The sequence below is a fragment of the Buteo buteo genome, chromosome 26 (assembly GCF_964188355.1).
Source record: "Buteo buteo chromosome 26, bButBut1.hap1.1, whole genome shotgun sequence".
NCBI classification, from domain to species: Eukaryota; Metazoa; Chordata; class Aves; order Accipitriformes; family Accipitridae; genus Buteo; species Buteo buteo.
In genome coordinates this window covers 1,575,651-1,596,052 of record NC_134196.1, presented here as the reverse complement: position 1 = coordinate 1,596,052, position 20,402 = coordinate 1,575,651, and the positions used below count along the sequence as shown (strand labels likewise).

The 20,402-nt window shown below is 38.3% G+C and overlaps 1 protein-coding gene across 8 annotated transcripts in view; it reads left to right on the top strand.

The window, feature by feature from the left end:
* CNOT4 (CCR4-NOT transcription complex subunit 4) overlaps window positions 1-20,402 on the top strand; it is an 85,256-nt gene that overhangs the window by 43,652 nt on the left and 21,202 nt on the right. For 3 of the 8 annotated variants that reach the window (XM_075058188.1, XM_075058194.1, XM_075058189.1), the window contains exons 3-10: window positions 2,537-2,734; window positions 5,513-5,599; window positions 6,123-6,224; window positions 7,048-7,173; window positions 12,883-13,016; window positions 16,775-16,930; window positions 19,586-19,643; window positions 19,929-20,178. In XM_075058188.1, the coding sequence (XP_074914289.1) occupies window positions 2,537-2,734; window positions 5,513-5,599; window positions 6,123-6,224; window positions 7,048-7,173; window positions 12,883-13,016; window positions 16,775-16,930; window positions 19,586-19,643; window positions 19,929-20,178 (1,111 nt within the window). The remainder of the gene's footprint in view (window positions 1-2,536; window positions 2,735-5,512; window positions 5,600-6,122; window positions 6,225-7,047; window positions 7,174-12,882; window positions 13,017-16,774; window positions 16,931-19,585; window positions 19,644-19,928; window positions 20,179-20,402) is intronic. The other 5 variants (XM_075058192.1, XM_075058195.1, XM_075058193.1 and 2 more) reach the window with 3 other exon arrangements.

Here is a 20,402-nt window from a genome sequence, read left to right as displayed (position 1 = left end):
CTGGTGCTACTCCTTAATGATTGAAATCCTTATTCAGGCAGTCTTGTACTTTCTGCTGAGATGAAGACATTTCTCTTCCCTGATTCTGAAGTTGCTCTTTAGTTGTGTGTCTCCCAGCAGTTCTTGTGCTCTCCTGTACAATTAAAAACTACTAGTTTTACTATGAACAAATAAATGTTCTGCTCAGGGTTATACTTGAGCTACCTGGGATGTTTCGTGACTAATGTTCAGGACCTTCAGTAGCAAATAACTGTACAGAGAAAGAACATATTGTCTGACTTGCTTCTCACTTGAGAATATGCTCTGAATGTGGCTATACTTGGCAAGAAAGAAGCTGATGAACTTTGGCACTGTTTGCTGTAGTTTTCCTGGACCTTCAGGAGCCTTACTGAACCTGCTGAAAACCATTAATTCATTTCTTGCACAGTACCAGAGAGCAGCACGCTTGCAAGCCTTGCCTTGCATAGTATGGGAGGTGGAGAAGGAATTAACCTGTGAGAGGATGGATTGTGGTTATGATACCCCATCACGAAGGGCGAGCTATTTTATTTTTAGAACTATATCTACCTTACACTGGTGCACTTGTTTTCTTCCCATTCCTGCTTGAACTCAGCTTGACTGTGATAACTGAATTAACTCTCTCTTTGCTGAGCAGTCTTTCCCTTCCCTAAAGCAAAACAATATCTATTCTTTATTCTACATGATTGACTAACACAGACTTTGAGAAAGCTCTTTAAATAAGTGAAATGCCTTGCAGAATTATTCTGCATCTCCGAAGTCCTCATGTGTATATATGTTAAAGCTCAAGGTATTGGCTATAGCTAATCTCAAATGAGCCTACTAACAGGTCATTGCTGTTCATCAAGTATATTGTGAAATCTGTGTAAGGTATTCAGTGTTACTTGGGAATAATATAATTTTTTAAGAAATGGTACTGTTTTAACTGTTCTTCAAGGGTAAGAGGAGTCCTTACTGTGTTTTCATGTTAAGGACTTAGTTGTGTACCTTTGGCTACTCCTAAAGTATCGTACAAGTTTAAATTCCTTTGTGATACTAAAAACGTGTTCCAGAGGACTCGGCATTTAACCATGAGATGCCATCTGCTGAAGTTGGCTGCAGCATATTTTCAGAACGTGTCTCAAGTATAGCATAATGGTACTGAACTTTAAACTCTTTAAACTGTAAAATCGATCTTGGTTTTTTTGAGGATGTACTCAGAAGACTGTCAGGTCTGAGGACTTGCATGATGCTACAGAAAGAGCCACCAAGTATGGGAATATATGCTTTTAACTTAAACCTTATTTTCATCTGCTGCTGTAGATTTTTCTCAGTTTAGTATGACTGCTAGTTTTGTATTGTGCCATTAACAGAGGACAGTGAGGAAACAGTTAAATTAATTTTTGTTGGACTTGCACACTGAAACCTTTGGTTATGGTAGTACAAGCAAAGAACTTAGTTCAACATATTGGTCAGCTTAACTTCTTTATCTTAAGTCTTTACCTTAATGCACATCTCCTGTACTCTTCTTATTTTTTATTTCATCTCAGTGTTTAGAAACACTTTTTTTGTTGTTGGAGATGTTTTTATATACTTGCTTCTGTGCTTAGCATTGCTTTGTATATGAAGTGTGAAATCTAACTTTTCAGTCTGAGAAAACTAGGACAGGTAAGGAATGTTGGACTGCTTTGAGGACTAATCTGGGGCAGAGGACAGTGCACTGTAGTCTACAAGACCAGGCTAAAATAATGCCTTTATAGCAACGCTCTGCATGAATAGAGCAGTCTTTCTAGGTAACTCTGAGGACACTTGTACTTCTGCTAGATGCTTTTGAGACTAAAATCTATAGTGTTGTGTCTGTGTTTGAGGAGTTATCTGTAGACGATAATCTTGAGGTTAAAAAATCACCTTTGTCCAGGGAAGATAAAGCCCAAGTTTCAGACTGATACACAAGCATGGCAAGAATACTATTAAATCAGTATGCAGTAACTGTATTGAAACTGTCTCTTCACTAGGAGAAGTTAACAATGTAAAAATGGAGCTGTGAAATGGTGTTACTGTCTTGTAATTTCAGTGGTCCACGAAGTTTGCTTGTATTTTGATTTCTTATCCTGTAGTCTTTACTTTGTTCATACACTTAAGTATCCAAATCTGTATCAGACAACTTAATATAAAGTGAATATGCAGGGCATGCTTTCATCCTGCTTACTATCCTGTTAGTAAAATCTTAACAGGATGTGTTGACTGTCATGTTGCAGCTGCTTGTAGTGTTACCAAACTGACCAGGCAGCTGAGTTAAAATGTGACTATTGCCCAAATCAGTATTATGTCTATAAAAGGAGAATTTCATGAAAATACACAAGATGTTCACCTTTCCCAAAGGAGTGAATATGCCACTTCTTCTAAAATGTGGCTGGCCATAACAATCAGAACAGTGTAACAGAAGAAAGAAATTGGTGCGTTGAAAATTATTAATCTCAATGTTTTAAATGTGTTGTTTCTTATATGGGTTGTTTTTAATGGTATTTGTTATATTTAGCCATATCCAGAAGATCCAGCAGTGTACAAACCACTCTCCCAGGAAGAGCTGCAAAGGATAAAAAATGAAAAGAAACAGAAACAAAATGAGAGGAAACAGAAGATATCAGAGAATCGTAAACACTTGGCCAGTGTACGGGTTGTACAGAAGAACCTTGTCTTCGTGGTAGGGCTGTCTCAGCGCCTAGCAGATCCAGAGGTGAGTGGTTCACACTTACAGATCTTGCTCTTAACCTACGGTCAAGGAACCATTGGAATACCCTTGTACCCACCCTTGTCTGTGTCTCTGATGGGTACGAAATGAAGCAGCATTGAAAAGGTTCACTGCTGCTGAGGCCCCCACTTCTTAAGGGAACCTCCTCAGCTTTCTCCTCTAAAATAAGCTGAATAAAGGTTTTGTCTCTGCTTTTGGTAGTACAGATTCTCTGTTTGTTAAGGAAATTGTTCTTTGTATTTGTTTAAAAATGGCTTGTTGATAAGCTAAAAATAAACTTAAGGATTTTTTTAGGTACTTATTTTCCTGGGCTGGATCTGCTGGGACTGTACAGCTGTGTCATGCACCACCAATTCTAAAACGGGAGCTTGGTTGGATTATAAAAAAATGTAAAGTGTAGCACAAACCTGTAGGGACGGAAGAAAAAAGCCAACACTTGAAGTGTAACTAGGAAGAAGTGTAAGGCTGATGTCAGTTGAGGGGGAAAAAATTTAGTAAGAGGAAGACACAGGAAAGAGTTGGCTTGCTAGTCTGCATCATCAAAAAGAAGCTTTTAATTTGAGAAAACTGATTGTGTTTAAAATGTTTTATTTACTTCCATCATCAGCCAGCTGCAGGTGGCTAATGGAATTACTGCTAATGAGTAAAAGTACCTTGAATTAGAATATGGAGGAAATGTACTACAGGATAAGATAGATGTCTTCAAAATGACTGTGCCACATTAAATTCACCTGATTGGACTAAATTGTCTGGAGAAATCTCAAATAGAAGTGGCTGTTTCTGAGGACTCACAGAGTATGGGCTGCATTTTGGTAGGCTGGGAAGGAACAAATGTAAAAAGCTGCTTTTAGTGGAGGGGAAAAAAGGGGTGATATGAAGAGAAGAGAAAAATCAAAGTTAAACTGATCTAGTATGTAACACTTCAGTTTCTGCAAGAATGTAGCAACAAGTATTTGCTAGCAACTGTCAACACTGGCTTGGTGCTATTTATTACTGAAAAATGTATTCAGTTTCTTTGACCAGATAGAGGATTTGTGAGTAAGAGAAATAATAATATATACAGTTAAATATATTTTTTAACCTCAGATAATTCCACACTGAATACTTGAAGTAATTAGAAGTGGGTTTATTGGTGTAGTAAGGGGGGTTATGTGTGTGTTGTACTAGGTTCGGTGGTAGCAGTATTCTCACTGACATACCAGAAGATAATGTGTACTTACTGAATATTGCATATAGCAGAAAGATGCCTTGATTTCCAGGAAACCTAGCCTGAAAGAGAGAGGTGGACTGAAAAAAAAAGTATTCAATATATTAAATTTAAGTTTTCCACCTAAGCAAGCAAAAAACTCCTGCACAAATAAAGATGAATTAGAAGGGGAGATTGGCTGCTATTTACTGTTTCTGGAAATATATCTGTGGATCATAATGGACTACAGGTGGATCCACTTCTGTTGACATGCTCTTGTGAAAATTGTGAAGGCCACACTGCCACATCTCATCGGGAGTATAATCTGCAAGACACTTGAAGAAAGTCTTCTGCTTTAGTCAGGATTGTCAATCTCCTCTGGAATGATGCCAAAGAGTGGGTGTAGGATCTCTCAAGAGGCTGTAGATCAAGTGAAGAGCAGTCAGAGGAGACCAGTGAGTGACTGGTTATCTCCACAACGTGCCCTGTGGTTCTGTACGATGTTCCAAATGTGATTAACGCTTTCAGATCTTGAAGACATTGATGCTCCCTTGAGAAGGGGGAGGAGGTGGTTAGGTAAAGAAGTTCTTGGATCAGTACAGTTTAACTGTACTATCCAGTGTTAATATGAAGATGGAGTTGGGGAAATTAATCTTCCATTTTAACCACTGAGGTTATTCTCTAGAACTAGAAATACCCTTAGCTTATCTAGCTTCAGTCTGAGTAGTCAGTACTTCTGCACCTCCTTCTGTCACGGGGATAGAAAAAAAAAGAAAAGGCTTTGGGGACCAAATGTGTCAGATATATTGCCAATTCCATTGGCACACAGGTAACCGTTATTCAACAGAGTTGCTTAATATGCTAGAAATGTTCCTGCTTTGCACAGGATCCCTAAATGGTGTGTTATTACTGATGCAGGGAAGGGCAAGACAGGAGTGGTTTGGGGTTTGTTTTTCTTTTCCCTTCAGGGATGTGATAGTCGCTCATTTATTTCAGCATGATGTTGATTCTGAAACATTTTTTCTTGCCCATGGCAAGTGCCATATATTGTTTTCCTGTATTTAGTCTGGTCTTCTGAAAACTTGAGGCTATCTCAAGCTAATTGCTTTACTCTCTTTCTCTTTGGAGTGGAGCAAGTGAGTCAGGATTCAGCATTTTGTTCCTAGCAGTTAATATATCTGAATGCAAATTTAAGATGGTTGTTTATTTTAAAACTGGAATGAATGTGATTTTTATTTTTTCCTCAAATTATAAAATAGATACATACAGGAATATTTCATGCTGAATGGGATGTATCTTGCCAGGGTAGAGTTTGGGTAGTCTGAGTACCAAAAGAAATTTAAAAAAATACAACATAAAATGTGGAATATCCCTCACTTAAGTTCTTTACTGCAGTGGCAACATACTTTGTATTGCAAGTAGCCATGTTATATGTTGGAAAACAAATCTACATGCTCTCTTCCTCTTTGTAGAAGAGACCTGTTTTTTATTAAAGTTGCACAGTTACACAGAAGAATAAGTACAGCCCTTTATGAATTAACTTTCCAGTATACCACTTTAACTTTCTTCTCTTGTAGGTTTTGAAACGACCAGAATATTTTGGGAAGTTTGGTAAAATACATAAAGTTGTCATTAATAACAGCACATCATATGCGGGGTCACAGGTAAGTCAGAAGCCCTTGTGATTTTCTTATTCCTTTAGAGAAAATACCTGTGTGCAGAGTAAATCTGGGGCTCCCTATTTCTGATTAAGCAATATGTTAAAGAAGTGAAAAGAAAAAAAAATACAGCATTGCAAAAATCAAATTACTGTTAAGTTACTGAGACGCTGTCCAACCAGACTTTTGAAGTTGGATGCAAGATGCAATGTAGATTAAAAACTGGCAGACAGGATGAAAACCTTCAAAGAAGCAGCAATGTGGCATTTATTGACTAATCTGCATTTCAGGGATAGAGTACCTTTAATTATTTTTAGAACTTTCAAATAACTTATTGATGCATTTCTTCTTTTCCCCATTCTTTATGCATCACATCTAAGTTTTGAATTCTACCATTTTTGTTAGTTTTCATGTTAAAAACATCTAGCTGTGAATATACCAGTTTATGAAGTGAGCTGCTAAAAAGGCAACTTAATGTTCAGATCTGTCTGGGGGGACTAAAAAAAAATATGGTATGTTTTCTTTCTAGGGTCCAAGTGCCAGTGCATATGTAACCTACATCCGGTCAGAAGATGCTCTCAGAGCCATACAATGCGTCAATAATGTGGTGGTAGACGGCAGAACACTTAAGGTGGTAATATTTTTACATTCTTTTGTGTATGTGTTAGTACACTAATATCAGGGCATAGTATAAAATTTTACTTGTATCAATATTCTTGTGATGATGAACAAAAATGTCCAGTTTATTGGGGTTTGACCTATTTTCATAGCATTAATCACAACATGGAAGTTCAGCGAGCTTCCAGCAGGTTCCAGGCAGTTAGCAAGTAACTCCAGGAGATTAGCAGGTAACTTCTTAAAACAAAAGTCTGAGACAAAGAAAGAGATGCACCACTTTCCCCTTCCCACAGTGGCTTTTTTACTGTGTAGCTTAATAGCACAGTGTGAAAACCCGATTATTTGCTTTTACAGAGCAATTCTGTAGTCCAAACTCCACAACTCTCAAAAGCTCCCTGGGAAATGCAAGTTTTCCCCTTTTAGTATTTGTGTAAACAGGTATTCAGGCTGACTTGGCCACATTGGTGGCTACAGAAAATCATCTAGTTAATATTAATTTCCTGACCCTGCTACAAAACATTAACCGGTTTCATGTAATACGAATTCTTTATTTATTTGGCTTCTTATGATTATGAATGCAAATGTTTACTGAGGCTCTTATTTTAGTGTTTAGTTTGGATGAAAGAAGAAATAAATCCTAATTATCTAATCCTCAAGTATATAGACTTCTTAGAAATGGACTTCCTAGTCCATCTGCATCAAAAACTGCATTATGATGGAACTCCAAATCTTGGGAAGGATTTTTTTTTTGCAAATATAACTTTTTGTTTTTCTTGTACTGTAAAAAGCATTCTTAACCTCCAGTACTTAAGTAATGATTTTTTTTTCTTCTTCAGGCTTCATTAGGTACAACAAAATATTGCAGTTATTTTCTAAAAAATATGCAGTGTCCAAAACCAGACTGCATGTATCTACATGAGCTGGGAGATGAAGCAGCCAGTTTCACAAAAGAAGAAATGCAGGTAAGTGTAGTGAATGGGAAACACATGAAATGTGGCATGTATGTATTGTATTGTATATCATTTAGTCTAATATGTGTATAATGTAGCTTTTTGCTGAATGTTATGGCAGAGATTAATTTTGAAATCGAAAAGGTGATTAACAAGTTGGATATTGGAAGTGAACTGTTAGTTAATTTTTTTCATTGCATGCTGCTTTCAAAGGCTGAAAAATCCACTGAGTGTTCATGAGTCAAAAAGATGGAGATAAACTCTTAGCAAAGAATTCAAATAACCTTGAGTTAGCTACTAGCCCTTTGTTCATACCAACTCAAAGTAACATATGTTATTTTAAATCTCTGTGAAATAAGTTAGTGCAGATCTGGGTTTTCCTGTAGGTTTTGTGTGTGTGGCCAGTTATGACTTAACTATTGTACTGTGATTTGAGCATGCTGTCTGAATTATGACATCCCTTTTAGCCTGTGAAGGGTGTAGAAACCATTTGGAAATAAAACATTGAGGGTAAATGTAATAGAGCATAAATACTGATGTGGGGATTTTTTGACTCATCTCAACATCCAAATGTTTATTAGCCAGAGTAGGGAAATAAGTAAATGGAAAGCTTTACTTTTTCAAAGGTGGTGCATTCTGAGGTCTTTTGGGTCTGCGTCTGTCCCTCTACATGAGGTATGGTAAAGCTTTTAAACTCAATCTCAAGTATGCCAGCCTTGCATCCAGGTTGTAACTTTTGCTTGTGGTCTGTCCATGAAGCAGGTGGTCCCCACACCTAGTGCTAGCACAAATGTTGTACAAGTAGATTTTATTTCATGTTAGGCTGATGGAAGCCAGAGAATAAGGAAGAATGTCCATATCTATTAAAGATTTTTTTCTACAAATTAGCAGTTATTTCTGAGGATTTCAGCTGCATTTTCATAAATTAAAAAATACCCTGCTGGTTCAGATTAATAGTCCCCTGTAGTATATATTTTGTCACAGATAATGGCAATAGGAGGTAAAATTCAAGGAGAACTTGCAAACCAGGCCACCTTCCCGTTCATTTCACTGTATTTCTCCCACCAACTAGATCTGTTATATCAATACATGTTTGAGGGTATGTTCCTGTCTAGGCTTTTTAGGTTTTTTATAGAGCTGTCAGCCATGAATTTATTTAATCCATTTTGAACCTACTGATACTGTCAACCCTATAGTCTTTTGTGGCAGCAAGCCCCAGAAGTTCACCAGCTGTTTTGTAAAGTGCTTTCTTTGCCTGTGTTAAACTGATCTCCAGTTAGTTTTGTTAAGTGTTCCCTAATCTTAGCATTGTAGTACTTGCTGAAAGCAAACCCCTTATTCACCTTATCCATTGCCTTTGTTGTGGTGTAAAACGTGATCTTATCTCTCTCAGTCTTCTCTCTAAATCACACAGTTTCTGGGCTTTTAAACTTCTTTTTAAAGCAGTTTCTCCCTTTCTGTGATAATTTCTGTTGCCCTTCTCTACCTTCTAACCGTATCCTCCTTGAGATGCAGAGGTCAGACACATCATACTCATGACATAAAGGAAGCAAAGTTTGATACAGCAGTCCTTAGTTGTTTTTGTTTTTTTTTTTGGGGGGGGGGGGGGGCTTTTTTGTTTTGTTTTGTGCTGTTTGTGGTTTTTTAAGTGCCCTTCCTAATGATGTCTAGCACACTTTTTGTGTTTGGCTGCCAGTGCCTAATCAACTAATAATTTGAGATCTGTTGGCAGCAACCTCAGTAGCTCTTCTCTGAGCTGTAACAGCCAGTTCACAGATCAATACAGCATTAGTGTGGTTTAGGCTACTTTTCCATTGGTGTGTTACCTGACATATCTCTGGTGAAGCTTTTTTGCCATGTTTTTGCCCGTGGGTTCTCTGGGGTTCTTTTGGAGTTCTTAGTAAACTGCCATGCTGATAACAACCCAAAGAGTTTGGTATTGTCAGCAAAGAACTTGCTCTTCATTCCTTTCTCATACATGCTGATGATATTGCATAAAACTGATGCCAGTCATCAGTCATCCTCTCTTGCTTCTGCAACCTAAAGGAGTGACCAGTAAGTTTTACCTTTGCCTTTCTATCTTTGAACCACACAAGAACCTTGCCTCTATCCCAGGGCAACTTTGTAAATAACTTCTGGTATGAAACCTTATCAAAGGCTTCTTTGAAAATTTTGTGGATCCTCTTTATGCTTATTGATTGTTGTGGTTTCAGCCTGGCCAGCAACAAAGAACCAGGAGGCTGCTTGCTCACTTCACCCCTGCCCTGGCAGGATGGGGAGGAGAAAATATAAAGAAACGCTCATGGGTCGAGACCAGGACAGGGAGGGATCACTCACCAATGATGGTCATGGGCAAAAGACAGACTCAACTTGGGGAGGAAACAAAATCAATTTAATTTACTACCAATCAAATAAAAATAAGGATATTAGGAAGTAAAACCAAACCTTAGAACACCTTCCCCCCACCCCTTCCTCCTTCCCAGGCTCCACTCCCAGTTCTTTCCACCTCCTCCCCTCCAGCAGCACAGGGGGATGGGGTCAGTTCATCCCACCTTGTCTCTGCCACTCCTTCCTCCTCAGGGGGAGGAGGACTCCGCACTCGGTCCCTGCTCCCTTGTGGGGTCCCTCCCAAGGGAGACAGTTCTTCCCGAACTGCTCCAGCGCGGGTCCCTTCCGCGGGCTGCAGTCCTTCAGGCACAGCCTGCTCCAGCGTGGGCTTTCCCACGGAGTCCCGGCCGTCTTGGGGGGCATCCATCCCCCTGCTCCGGCGTGGGCTCCTCCCTCCCCGGGCTGCAGGTGGGCATCTGCTCCCCCGCTGCCCTCCGTGGGCTGGGGGCGACAGCCTGCCGCCTCCCCGCGGGCTGCGGGGGCATCCCCTCCTCCTCCCCTCCTTCACTGACCTCGGTATCTGCAGAGGGGTTCCTCTCACATTCCAACCTCCTCCCCCACTGCAGGTTCCCCTTCTTAAATCTGTTCCCACCATCGCTGATGGGCTCGGCCTTGGCCAGCGGCAGGTCTGACTTGGAGCCGGGGGAGCTTCCAGCAGCTTCTCGCAGGAGCCGCCCTGCAGCCTCTCTCCTGCCATCAAAACCCCGCCACACAAAGCAAAACACTGACACTGTCATAAAATTCCATCGTGTTAGTGAAATAGGATTCCCCTTTACAGATGATGTTCAGATTCATTCCCATCAGACTGTGTTTATCCATGAACTTCTGTCTTTTGTTTGTTTGTTTTTTTAAGGTAGACTTTATGATTTTAGGGGGGATGGAGGTTGAATTTAGCAGTCTGTAGTTCACAGGATGTTTTCTACAGCCCTTTTTGTAGGAGGCAATGGCAATCTGTCAGTCCTCTGGCCTAACTGCCGGTTAAAATTGATAGGCTACGTGGCTTGGCCAGGAATTCAATTTCACATATGAGTTCCTTCAGACATCTTGAGTGGATTATACTTGATCTTGGTAACTTAAATGAATCTTCCTTTCCTGTTCCTTTTTACATTCCTTAATCTTTCTTCTTGATTTCACATTGCTTTCTTGGAAATCACTGGAAATTACACAACTATTGAAAAGTGCATTTGCTTTCACTGCACCAGCTTTCTGGAGTTTGGGTTAGTGTGAATGAATTTACAGGTCCATTTAATGATATTGAATGTTCATTGTCACAGACTTTGATTCTCTATTTTAAAACAAAAAAAATTGTCAATGGGTGAACTTAGGTTCTAGGCTCAATAATTGTTAATAGAGCTAAATGTTGTGACAAATGGAAAAGAACTGGCAGAACTCCAGGAAGTCTCTGAAAGTGAAACTGGGAATTTAGGTAAGGTAGGTTGGAGATGCTAAGTATGGTCTCCAGATTGCTTGTTACAAATAAAGCATCATTACTGCAAGCTCCTATGTAGGATTTTCATCTTGTTTCTTTCTTACATTTGTGACAGGCAAGTGAGCTTAGGACTGGCCTGATGTTCCTGGCCATGACGTTCAGTCTTTTGCCACTGAAGTCTTAAGCAAGATGAGCTATCCAGGGAGGTTTCTTCTTACTCAGCTGCTTAATGTTTGCAGTGCAGATCTGTGCATCTAAGCTAGTTGCTTATGTTCTATTCATGGTGGGTGGGGAGAGAAGTGTTTCCAGGGTGCAGTATATGCCATAACGTTTACGTTTAGGTGAACCACACTCTGGAACCACACTTTTTTCTACTGTAGATAGTAGCTTGAGTGTAGGCACTGACAAAGTTGGGTAAGATGATGCATACACCAGATGTTTCAGTGTCCTTTTGAGGGTTGTGTAGGTTGACTACATAAAGACACGTTGAGAATCAAACAGTAATGAAGAACTGAAGAACTAAGTAGCAAAAAACTGGAGACATTTATAGTGTTTGATTGACTTGGAGTATTCAAATGGGATATGCAGTTGGCCTTCTAAAGGAGCCCATAAGGGAATTTCGTTTCTCAGCAGTACTGTTTTTTGAATTTTGTCAAATATTCCTGTTTAGTTTTTTTTTTTAAAAAGCAAGTCATAGTTGTCTTTTAGGTTTTAATGTTTTTCTGGGAGGATGTCCACATTGCCTGTGCATCAATTCCATTCCTGTTCCAACAAAATATTTATAAAGGGAATGAATTAAGTAATGTACAAATGTTAATTTTTAGGTGTACAAGTAGTGTGAGGGCTTTTAAATCAATACGGAAGATGTGATAGATAATAACATATGTGTTCCAGACTTAAGGTTCAGAAGGCCTGACCATAAGCCTTGGCACTTGTTTGCTTTGCTAAGGGACATCTCTTAGTATCTGGAAACTCTAGACAAAAGCTATTGACAACTTCAAATTCGCTGTTCTATTTTGCATCTTAATTCAACTAATTACAATACTTAACTTGCAAATAGTAATTCTTATGTTGGAGTGGTATAACAACCTACAGAAAATGTGAATGCTCATCTTGAATTTGTTTCAGATGTCACTTTAAAGGTTAGGAAGGAGGGTGGATATTGCTGGTTTTGTTTTAAATATTTAGCCACATGTTACAGATAAGCTAGACTGAAAATTACTCTCTTCCTTCACTTGCCCGATTCAGTATTCTGGAGTTGGATTGGTGGTCCTCAATTTCTGAAAGCAAGAAATTGTTCTCAATTAATTCAATTGTTAAAAGAATATTTCAGTTTTTAAAAAAGAATGATTTATCAGTTATTGCTCAGAATATACTCCTTGTCACATGATAGTTAACACTCAGACCACCTCAGCTGTTTTTATTAGGCCAATAGAAATTACTTCCATCTTGGAACTTTGGGTTTAAAAGAGAGACTCTTTGGTCCCTCCTATCTTATGAAAAGCTTAGAATGGTTGATATATCAAATGCAGACTGCCTTGGAGATTTAGCCTTTTGTGATTTAGAAGGTATATTGTGAAGCTCTTGATTAGAACTGAAAAGCAAGTTCTAATAAGGTTGTAACTTTTTTTTCTGCTTTGGTAATTTATAATTGCCAAAATTATAAATTGGTAAATACATCCAAGTGATTTCTAGGCAAGCTTTAGATTCATGGAGATCACGTCTGTGCTGAGATTGAGAAGCACTATTTTAAGTTTCATTCAGGAGTGCCCTGTTGAGTTGTTAAAGCTCAATTACTAAGCTTTAGGATTTATGTATGTACATTTATATATAAAAAACTTTTTTAATCTATAAAAACATATATTAAAGCAGTATTCATTCATTGTGAGTGTCTCTTTCCTTAGGCGGGTAAGCACCAGGAATACGAACAGAAACTACTGCAAGAATTATACAAACTAAACCCCAACTTTCTCCAATTATCTACGGGTACAGTTGACAAGAACAAGAACAAAGTGACAGCACTGCAGAGGTATGATGCGTAAGTACTGATGCTGGACTGCCTGGCTATGTGTTCTTTCTGGTTATTCCCAAAGAAAACTTTCTTATTCCTACTGCATTCCCTAAGTTGCCTGCTCTTTTTAGTGGCTATTATATGACGAACTCTGATACTGGTTTTCTCCATGCAGAGACATATGCACCACCTCGTTCTCATACAAAGTGAGTGTAAGTCTCACTTAGTAAAGAAATGTTTTTCTGCTGTGTGCATTTGGATCACTAGTTCAGAATGAGGTATTCTTATTCTGAAAGACAATCTTGTATTTCATATTTGCATAAACATATAATATTTTTTAAAGACCAGATGTCAGCTTTCTTGGTATGGTGTCATGATGAATGCAGTCTGTACTTTTACAGCTGAGGTGGTTTTTACATCATGATTTGTAGTGCAGTCCTTACATTAGGTGTAAGGACCTTAGAAATTGGAAGTAAAATCAGTTTGTTTCTTTTGTGTGAGTAAAAATTCACAAGAAATGAATAAAAGGTTCCTTGCTTTTATCTAGTGAACTTAAATATTTTTCACTGTGTTGTAATTGCAGATATCACTTATTACAGCTTGTTAAAATAATATTCCATTGAAGTAGTTTGTTCAGTAAGTTATGAAGAGATTTCTTCCATATGAGTACATAGACATACAAAGATAAATGAAAGCCTAAGGTCATCAGTTCTTATGTGAATTAACCGCTCAAATATCATATTTAAGATAAAGAAATGAAAACTGTTAACAATTTCATCCACTCCTTGTAGGATTTTCACAATGAGATGGGCGGAGTGGAATGTAAAAGTTAAACTGCACTTTGCATGCACCTTGGCCTTGTAATCAGGGTTTGTGTTGTGTGCCAGTTTATCCACTACTGAATTTTTTCAGACAATAATTTGCCATTGGCAGCACCACTGCACAACATTTTAAGCGAGAAAGTGGGTACTGTATCTAAAATATTGCCAATTGAGCTTGAACAAGCAGAATATAATTCTGAGAACTGGTATCCCAGCTGGTGTGACTGGGATTATTTTCTTCAACTTCTGGAGGATGCGTCATACGCTCTTTGACTGCAAGTGGTCAGGACCTTTAGTTGGATCTTCTCTTAAGGACTGTGCCACTTCTTTCTTGGGCACTGGTTCAGTATTGACTTGGAAGGCAGACTGCAGTGAGTAAAGCAGATACACCATTTCCTGCATTTGAATATTGATTATTTTATGTTCAAAGTCTGAACTAATCTTAATTTGAAACCTAGTTAGATCCCAGCAAAATATGATACCAGCAGGGAAAGAATGCTCTATCTGAAACTGCAGCAAACTTTAAAGCCTTCAGAAAGAAATTACAAATTGGAGCTTGGCCAATCTGTGGTGCCAACATTTTGGCACTTGTGGGGAAAAAAACGGCATGTTACTCCAAAGGCAACAAGCCTAGAGTTAATTTCTCTTTTCAGCTGAACAGCATCATGATGACATAGACTCTATTCTTTGCTAAAGGCTAGGCACTACCTTTTGGGTTGCAAAGTGAATTTCCTCTTGCAGCTAGGATTTTGAAATGTTTCTTCAAGTCCCGTCTCATCAGTACAAAATGTAGCTTGTGAGCTGGTGAATGCATGTTGTTCTCCTTCACAGTTTTCTACCCAATTCAACGGGTTGTTGTTTTTGTCTGATTCATTGATATGATATTAATATATTTCTGGCAGTTTGTCAAAGCCTCTGAGAATTTTGTGGTTGTTCCTGTGTTTCTGGGGTGCAGGATTTCTGTTTCACTCTGGAATTGAACAGAAGTTGAGTTCTAAATAGTAGGTGTTTAATTACAAATATCCAGTAGTAGAAAACATTTCTGAAACTGTGCATAAATGCTTTTTCACAATTGTGTCCTAATTTGAAAGGTCCTACTTGCAGACCTTTTTTTCTTGCTGTTGAAGGCAAATGTTAAAATCCCACAGTGCCACTTCATTTATGTCAGTACTCATCTCTTGGTGTGCCACTTGATAGTCACGGTGACTGCATTCTCTTAAAATTAGAGGTGTATTCCACATTTAGAACAGATAAAGCTCTTTTTTTTCCCTCTTTTTTCCTGCTGACCTTTTCCTAAAGAACTGAAATGAATGCTTTCTTATGCTACAAGTGGAAACACCTGTTAAGCACTTGCTGGTCTTTTAGAGAACAGCCCTTTAAAAGTGTGCAGCTTTGAACTTAAACAAAAAAGCCCACATGTGCAAAAGCCCACCCCAAAACATAAGCCAGTTTCTTTACCTTTCTCCTTGGATGAAAACTGACTTTTAACTGTGACATTTTAAAGTTAGTTTTAGTATAGAGATGGCTTTGCACAGCAGCAGACATGAATTTTGATATTTAAAATAAATCTGTTAATGGATTGAAAATCTTGTTACATCTAGATTACAGCTCGTTTTTGTAAGAGTGAGACTATTAAATGACTGACATTGCTCTGATGTGTCTTCATTCCTTGATGTTCAATATCTGATCAACTTGTGATCTCTAACTTATTTCAAATGTGTACAAAGCAAAGATGAGATCTGTAAATTGGGTCAAGGCTCTCATCTCTGTACATATTGTGTAGTTATGTGAGAAGATGGAGGTAGAATAGCAAATCTTATAATACTGAGATTTGAGGGTAGCTAGTAATAGCATTTTTGTCTGAATAGGAGTAGGAAACACTTGTGTTGCTATAAGCAGCTATAGGAATTTCCAGATTCTGAATGAGAACTTACTAAATTGACTTAGAGATGTAGAGTAAATGTTGGACCATGTAATAAGAACATACTAATGAAGGGGGACATCAGGAGGAACTTATGTATTTAAAAAAAATTTTTTGGAAATCTTGTTCCTTATGAAGACAGCACTTGGACACAAAAACCAGCATCCTAATTGAAGCAAGTGAAAAGCTAAAGTTAATATAAAAACTGAAGAACACAAAGGCAAATCTTTTATAGTAAGATTGTAGGGTTAGCAGATGACACTGTATTTGAATGCATTTGGTTATAGATGATATTCCAGCTTGCTTCAATTTGTATAGAATGTAACTATTTTTAGCAAAAACTTGGGCTTTGAGTGTTCTCTTGAACTTCTTTCAGATCTAATGTGCACTCTGAAATGAAATTTCATGTTACTTTATAAGAGGGAAGTAATTATGGCTTTAAACTAGAAATAAAGGGAGCAGTAACTTGAATGAACAGTGTGTTGGTCTGACTGGTCTCATGCTCTGTTAGTAAAGCTGCGGACTCTTGTGTAGGCGTAAAACACAAACTTCATCTGTTGGGGCCAGGCTTGATAGGGCCTCAAATATAAAACATTTATTAAAAAAACCAAAAAAATCATTTAGTTCATGATTTACAGAACTTGCAAATACTTATGGGATAAAGCAAATAATTCTAAATGAGGTTTCTGTAGGTCTGGATACTTGAAGCTGTTGATGGATTTTTTTTTTTCATTTTTTTCTTATCCCCCAAATGGACAAGTTTGGACTTCAGCATTGGCAGAGCAGCTGTCTATTCAGTGAAGAAAACAGAATTCCCCCCAGTTTTCTCTCTCCCTTCCCTACCCCACTAAGTCTTTTTTTTAAGTCATCACCATTTAAAATCTGAGAAATAACATCCAGATAAATCTATTCTTATGGATTGTCTGGCACAAGGATTCATTTCCCCAGTGCTTACAATTTTTAAAAACACTTTCTTCATAACTTGAACTATTTTCTTTTTTTTTCTTTTTCTTTTTTTTTTTTTTACTTTTGCCTTTTTTCAGACCCAACAGTAATAACAAAGATGCCTGGCCATCATTACAGAGTTCAAGTAAATCAGCCAACGGTTTAACAATGGAACACAGGAAAACGCCTCCTATATTAGAAAATGGCACAGACCCAGAACACATGACTCCAGATGGTGCAGACTCAGATTTCGGGTAATTGTGCTGCCTTTTATACTTCAGATAGCTTGCTTTCTCTCTCACTGATTGGTGTGGAGGGAATGATTCTCCAGTCTCTCTCTCTGGTTGGAGGGCTGGATTCAAATCCTGATCAGGTCACAAAAACCTGGGCTTAGTCTAGCCCATGTCAAAAAGACCGATTGGCAGATTGTACAGGAGAGCCCTAATGTGAAGTTAGTAAGTGATGGTACAGGTGAGGGCTGAGGGGAGCTGAATAACTGGGGGATCAACAGCTTACATAGCTGCATGGTCCCAGCGAGAGCTGAGCCCTTCATTTCTATACAGAAGCTTCCACAACAGTAACATGCTAGTTGCTATACATCAGGAGGCTTGTCACTTGGAAAAGCATCAACAGAAGGAAGCTAAGTGTTAGGACTGAGTATTTGTCATCTCTTTATAGTCGTGTGTTCCAGAAACACAACTGCAGAGGTAAGGGTTCCCTGATTATCACTCAGTAATAGGAACAACAGGCCAGCAGATTCAACTGAGGTTTCTTTGTGCAGAAGAAGTAAATCATCTGCTTGCGATAACTTCCTTATTGCTAGCCAACATTTTTTCCTCTTTTGGTGCACTCCTTGAATAGAACTGATGTCCTCTTCCATCATAAGCATCACTTGCAGTTCCAGTGGCAGTCTGTAGTCATGCTGGTTTGTTTTTTATGGACCCCTTGAGGTAATAATGGTTGGGCTTATTCAGATGTTGGATGGGAAAATAACAAGGTGAACTCTTAATATTTCAAGAAGTGGTGTTGCCGATTGGGTAGCTGATCTTTGTTTTAAATCAATATTGAACCGATGCATTAACGTTGAGTGCTGTTGGAAGTGGTACCTTCTTGTTAGGCTTGATAGCAGTCCCATTGAGGTGTGATCAGAGATCCTATGGTTGCATCTCAGTAGTGACCTGCAGCTTCCTTATCTTTTCTGAAAAGAATGTACTGAATGTAGGTAAAAATATTATAGCTAATAGATAATGAATCTTGTGCGTTCCTGAGGGCTGGAAGTCTGTCTTACAATTAAAGGGTTCTTAGGCAGGTTCAAGTATAATAAACATTTTCAGCATTTAGATTGTCATTAAAAGCTGTCTTACACATAGCTTTTTAAACTGCAGCATTGTGACTTTCTGTCAGCAGCTTTGGGAAAAGAATTTGGCTGGAATATCAGCTCTGCAATCAGAGTGATTGTGTAGTGAAAAGTCTACATCAAACTTTTGTGCTATAGGTATTCAGAAATTACTAACCCAAGGCAGTTTGTTTCAAATGGAAGAACTTTATTCATGCTGTTCAACCACTGAGTAGAAAGTATTTGTAAATCCTTACTGGAGTAATGCTTGTTTGCAAGTACATTCCCCTGACTTTTATAGTCATAAATATTGCAGCTTCAGTTATCTTTTTGAGATACCGACTCAGTGTTCTTTTACACAAAAATTGGTTTTATTGATGGATTACTTGTATGCAGTTTCTTTGGAATGGAGAAGAATTAATTCTGCTGGGTTTCAACTCCAGTTATTTTGGATGGGGAGAACAAATATGGAGGGAAGCAATCTTAAGAATTTTTGACCTTGGTATGTGGCTTTATGCAGTATTTAAAATTTGCAGCAGCAAGAGATATTTGAAAACAAGGTGTAGCTAAAATCTGAAGTCTGCACACAGTTAAAATAATTACTCTCTATATATTTGTCTTGTAATTTGCCTGTAATTGGACTTGTATCACATTCTGGTCTCGTAATGGAACTGAAATTCATGTTCTTACTTCTGGTCCTACAAGGACCTGTGGTTTGGGCTGTGCAGCCTGATGCTTGTCCATCTTCTCTTATGGGTAGATAAAAATGAAAGTACCTTGAAGTTGTAAAACAGAGATTTTAATCTGAACTGGAAGTAATACTGTTTCGTTAGTGTGGCATTTAGCATAATTGAGGCAACTGACAGATGCTTGTCAGAATCTTGAATCCTGAGACATACCATTTCAGCCAAGTCACGTTAATTCCAGTGAATAGCTTTGAGGCTGTGTCTTATCTTTTATTCTCTTTATGTTTGTTGGCAGGTTTTTATGCTATGTTTTTTCCTGTGTTTTTACTCTTTTGTCATCTCAAAACTGTTTTCTTACTTGGAAGTAGTTCCTGCTAGTTAAAGCTTGAAGGCTGGTGGGAAGCTTAACTTGCCACCAGGATTAAATAGTTAATTTAATCTTGTATCTCTCCCCAGATTTATTTAGGACTTGTATGGGAACTTACAGCTTAGGAATTTGGAAAAGAAGTCTGTTCCCAACTTTCTCTCTGGTAGTAGCATAGATGGAACTGACTACTATGGAATACTGCCATAGTACAAGAATCCTGTTTTTTTGAATGGCATAGAGTTACTATGAGAGTGTTTAAAACTTTCCTTTTGTTCCTTAACAGGGCAGTCAACAAGCAGAGTGGAGAGTGGTGGGAAGAAGTATTACAATATATGGCAAATGCTTATGATGAAAAAAACCAGTCTCATAAATAAAAAGTGGATTTTTTCCTTCCTGATTCCTCCTAATTAATTTTTCTTTGTCTTTATTTCAAGGCTTTTCTACCACTACGAAAGCAAATGTTGATTTTCATGTTAAATACTTGTGTCTTAATGTCTCTTTTCCCCTCCCACTTTTGCAGCCCTATCGACAAACCTTCAGATTCCCTCAGTATAGGAAATGGTGACAGCTCCCAGCAGGTAAGACATAAAGATAAATGCTGTTAAAATAAGAACTGAGTTTGAGGGATTGGTGCAACTTGTAGTTGGAGAAGCAAGTACTTTCTGAAGTGTATCTATAATTTTAAACAAAACTATTAAAAATGCTACTGCTAAGTTGATTTTTGTGTTCGACCCTGTGCTGAACTATATATTAATCTAACTGCAGCCAAAAATTTTGAGGAAGTTTTTCAGCTGTATTAGTGAAGAATATTTTATATATAAACACTCATGTCCTAACTGTTTCTCTTCCTTTCTTGCCTGTAGATAACAAACAGTGACACACCTTCACCACCGCCTGGTTTAACAAAACCCAATCCAGTCATACCCATCAGTTCATCTAATCACAGTGCACGGTCTCCTTTTGAAGGGGCTGTAACAGAATCACAGTCGCTCTTCTCTGACAACTTTCGGCACCCTAACCCCATCCCTAGTGGGCTTCCTCCATTCCCCAGCTCTCCACAGACTTCAAATGACTGGCCCACAGCACCAGAACCACAGAGCCTCTTCACATCAGGTATGTACACAGGTTACATGGCTGGATGTTGCTTTTGCAGCTGATGTCTAAAACTGTGTAGAACCAAGAACTCTAGGACTTGTTCCATACTGTTTTTTTCTCCCCCTTCATAAATGATTAAAATTTGTCACTTAACTACAAATGAATTGCACTGACCTAAGGGTTTCTTCTAAAAGAAACTTTTACAGAGTTTTCCAGCTGCATGGCTAAATTATCAGAGTGCT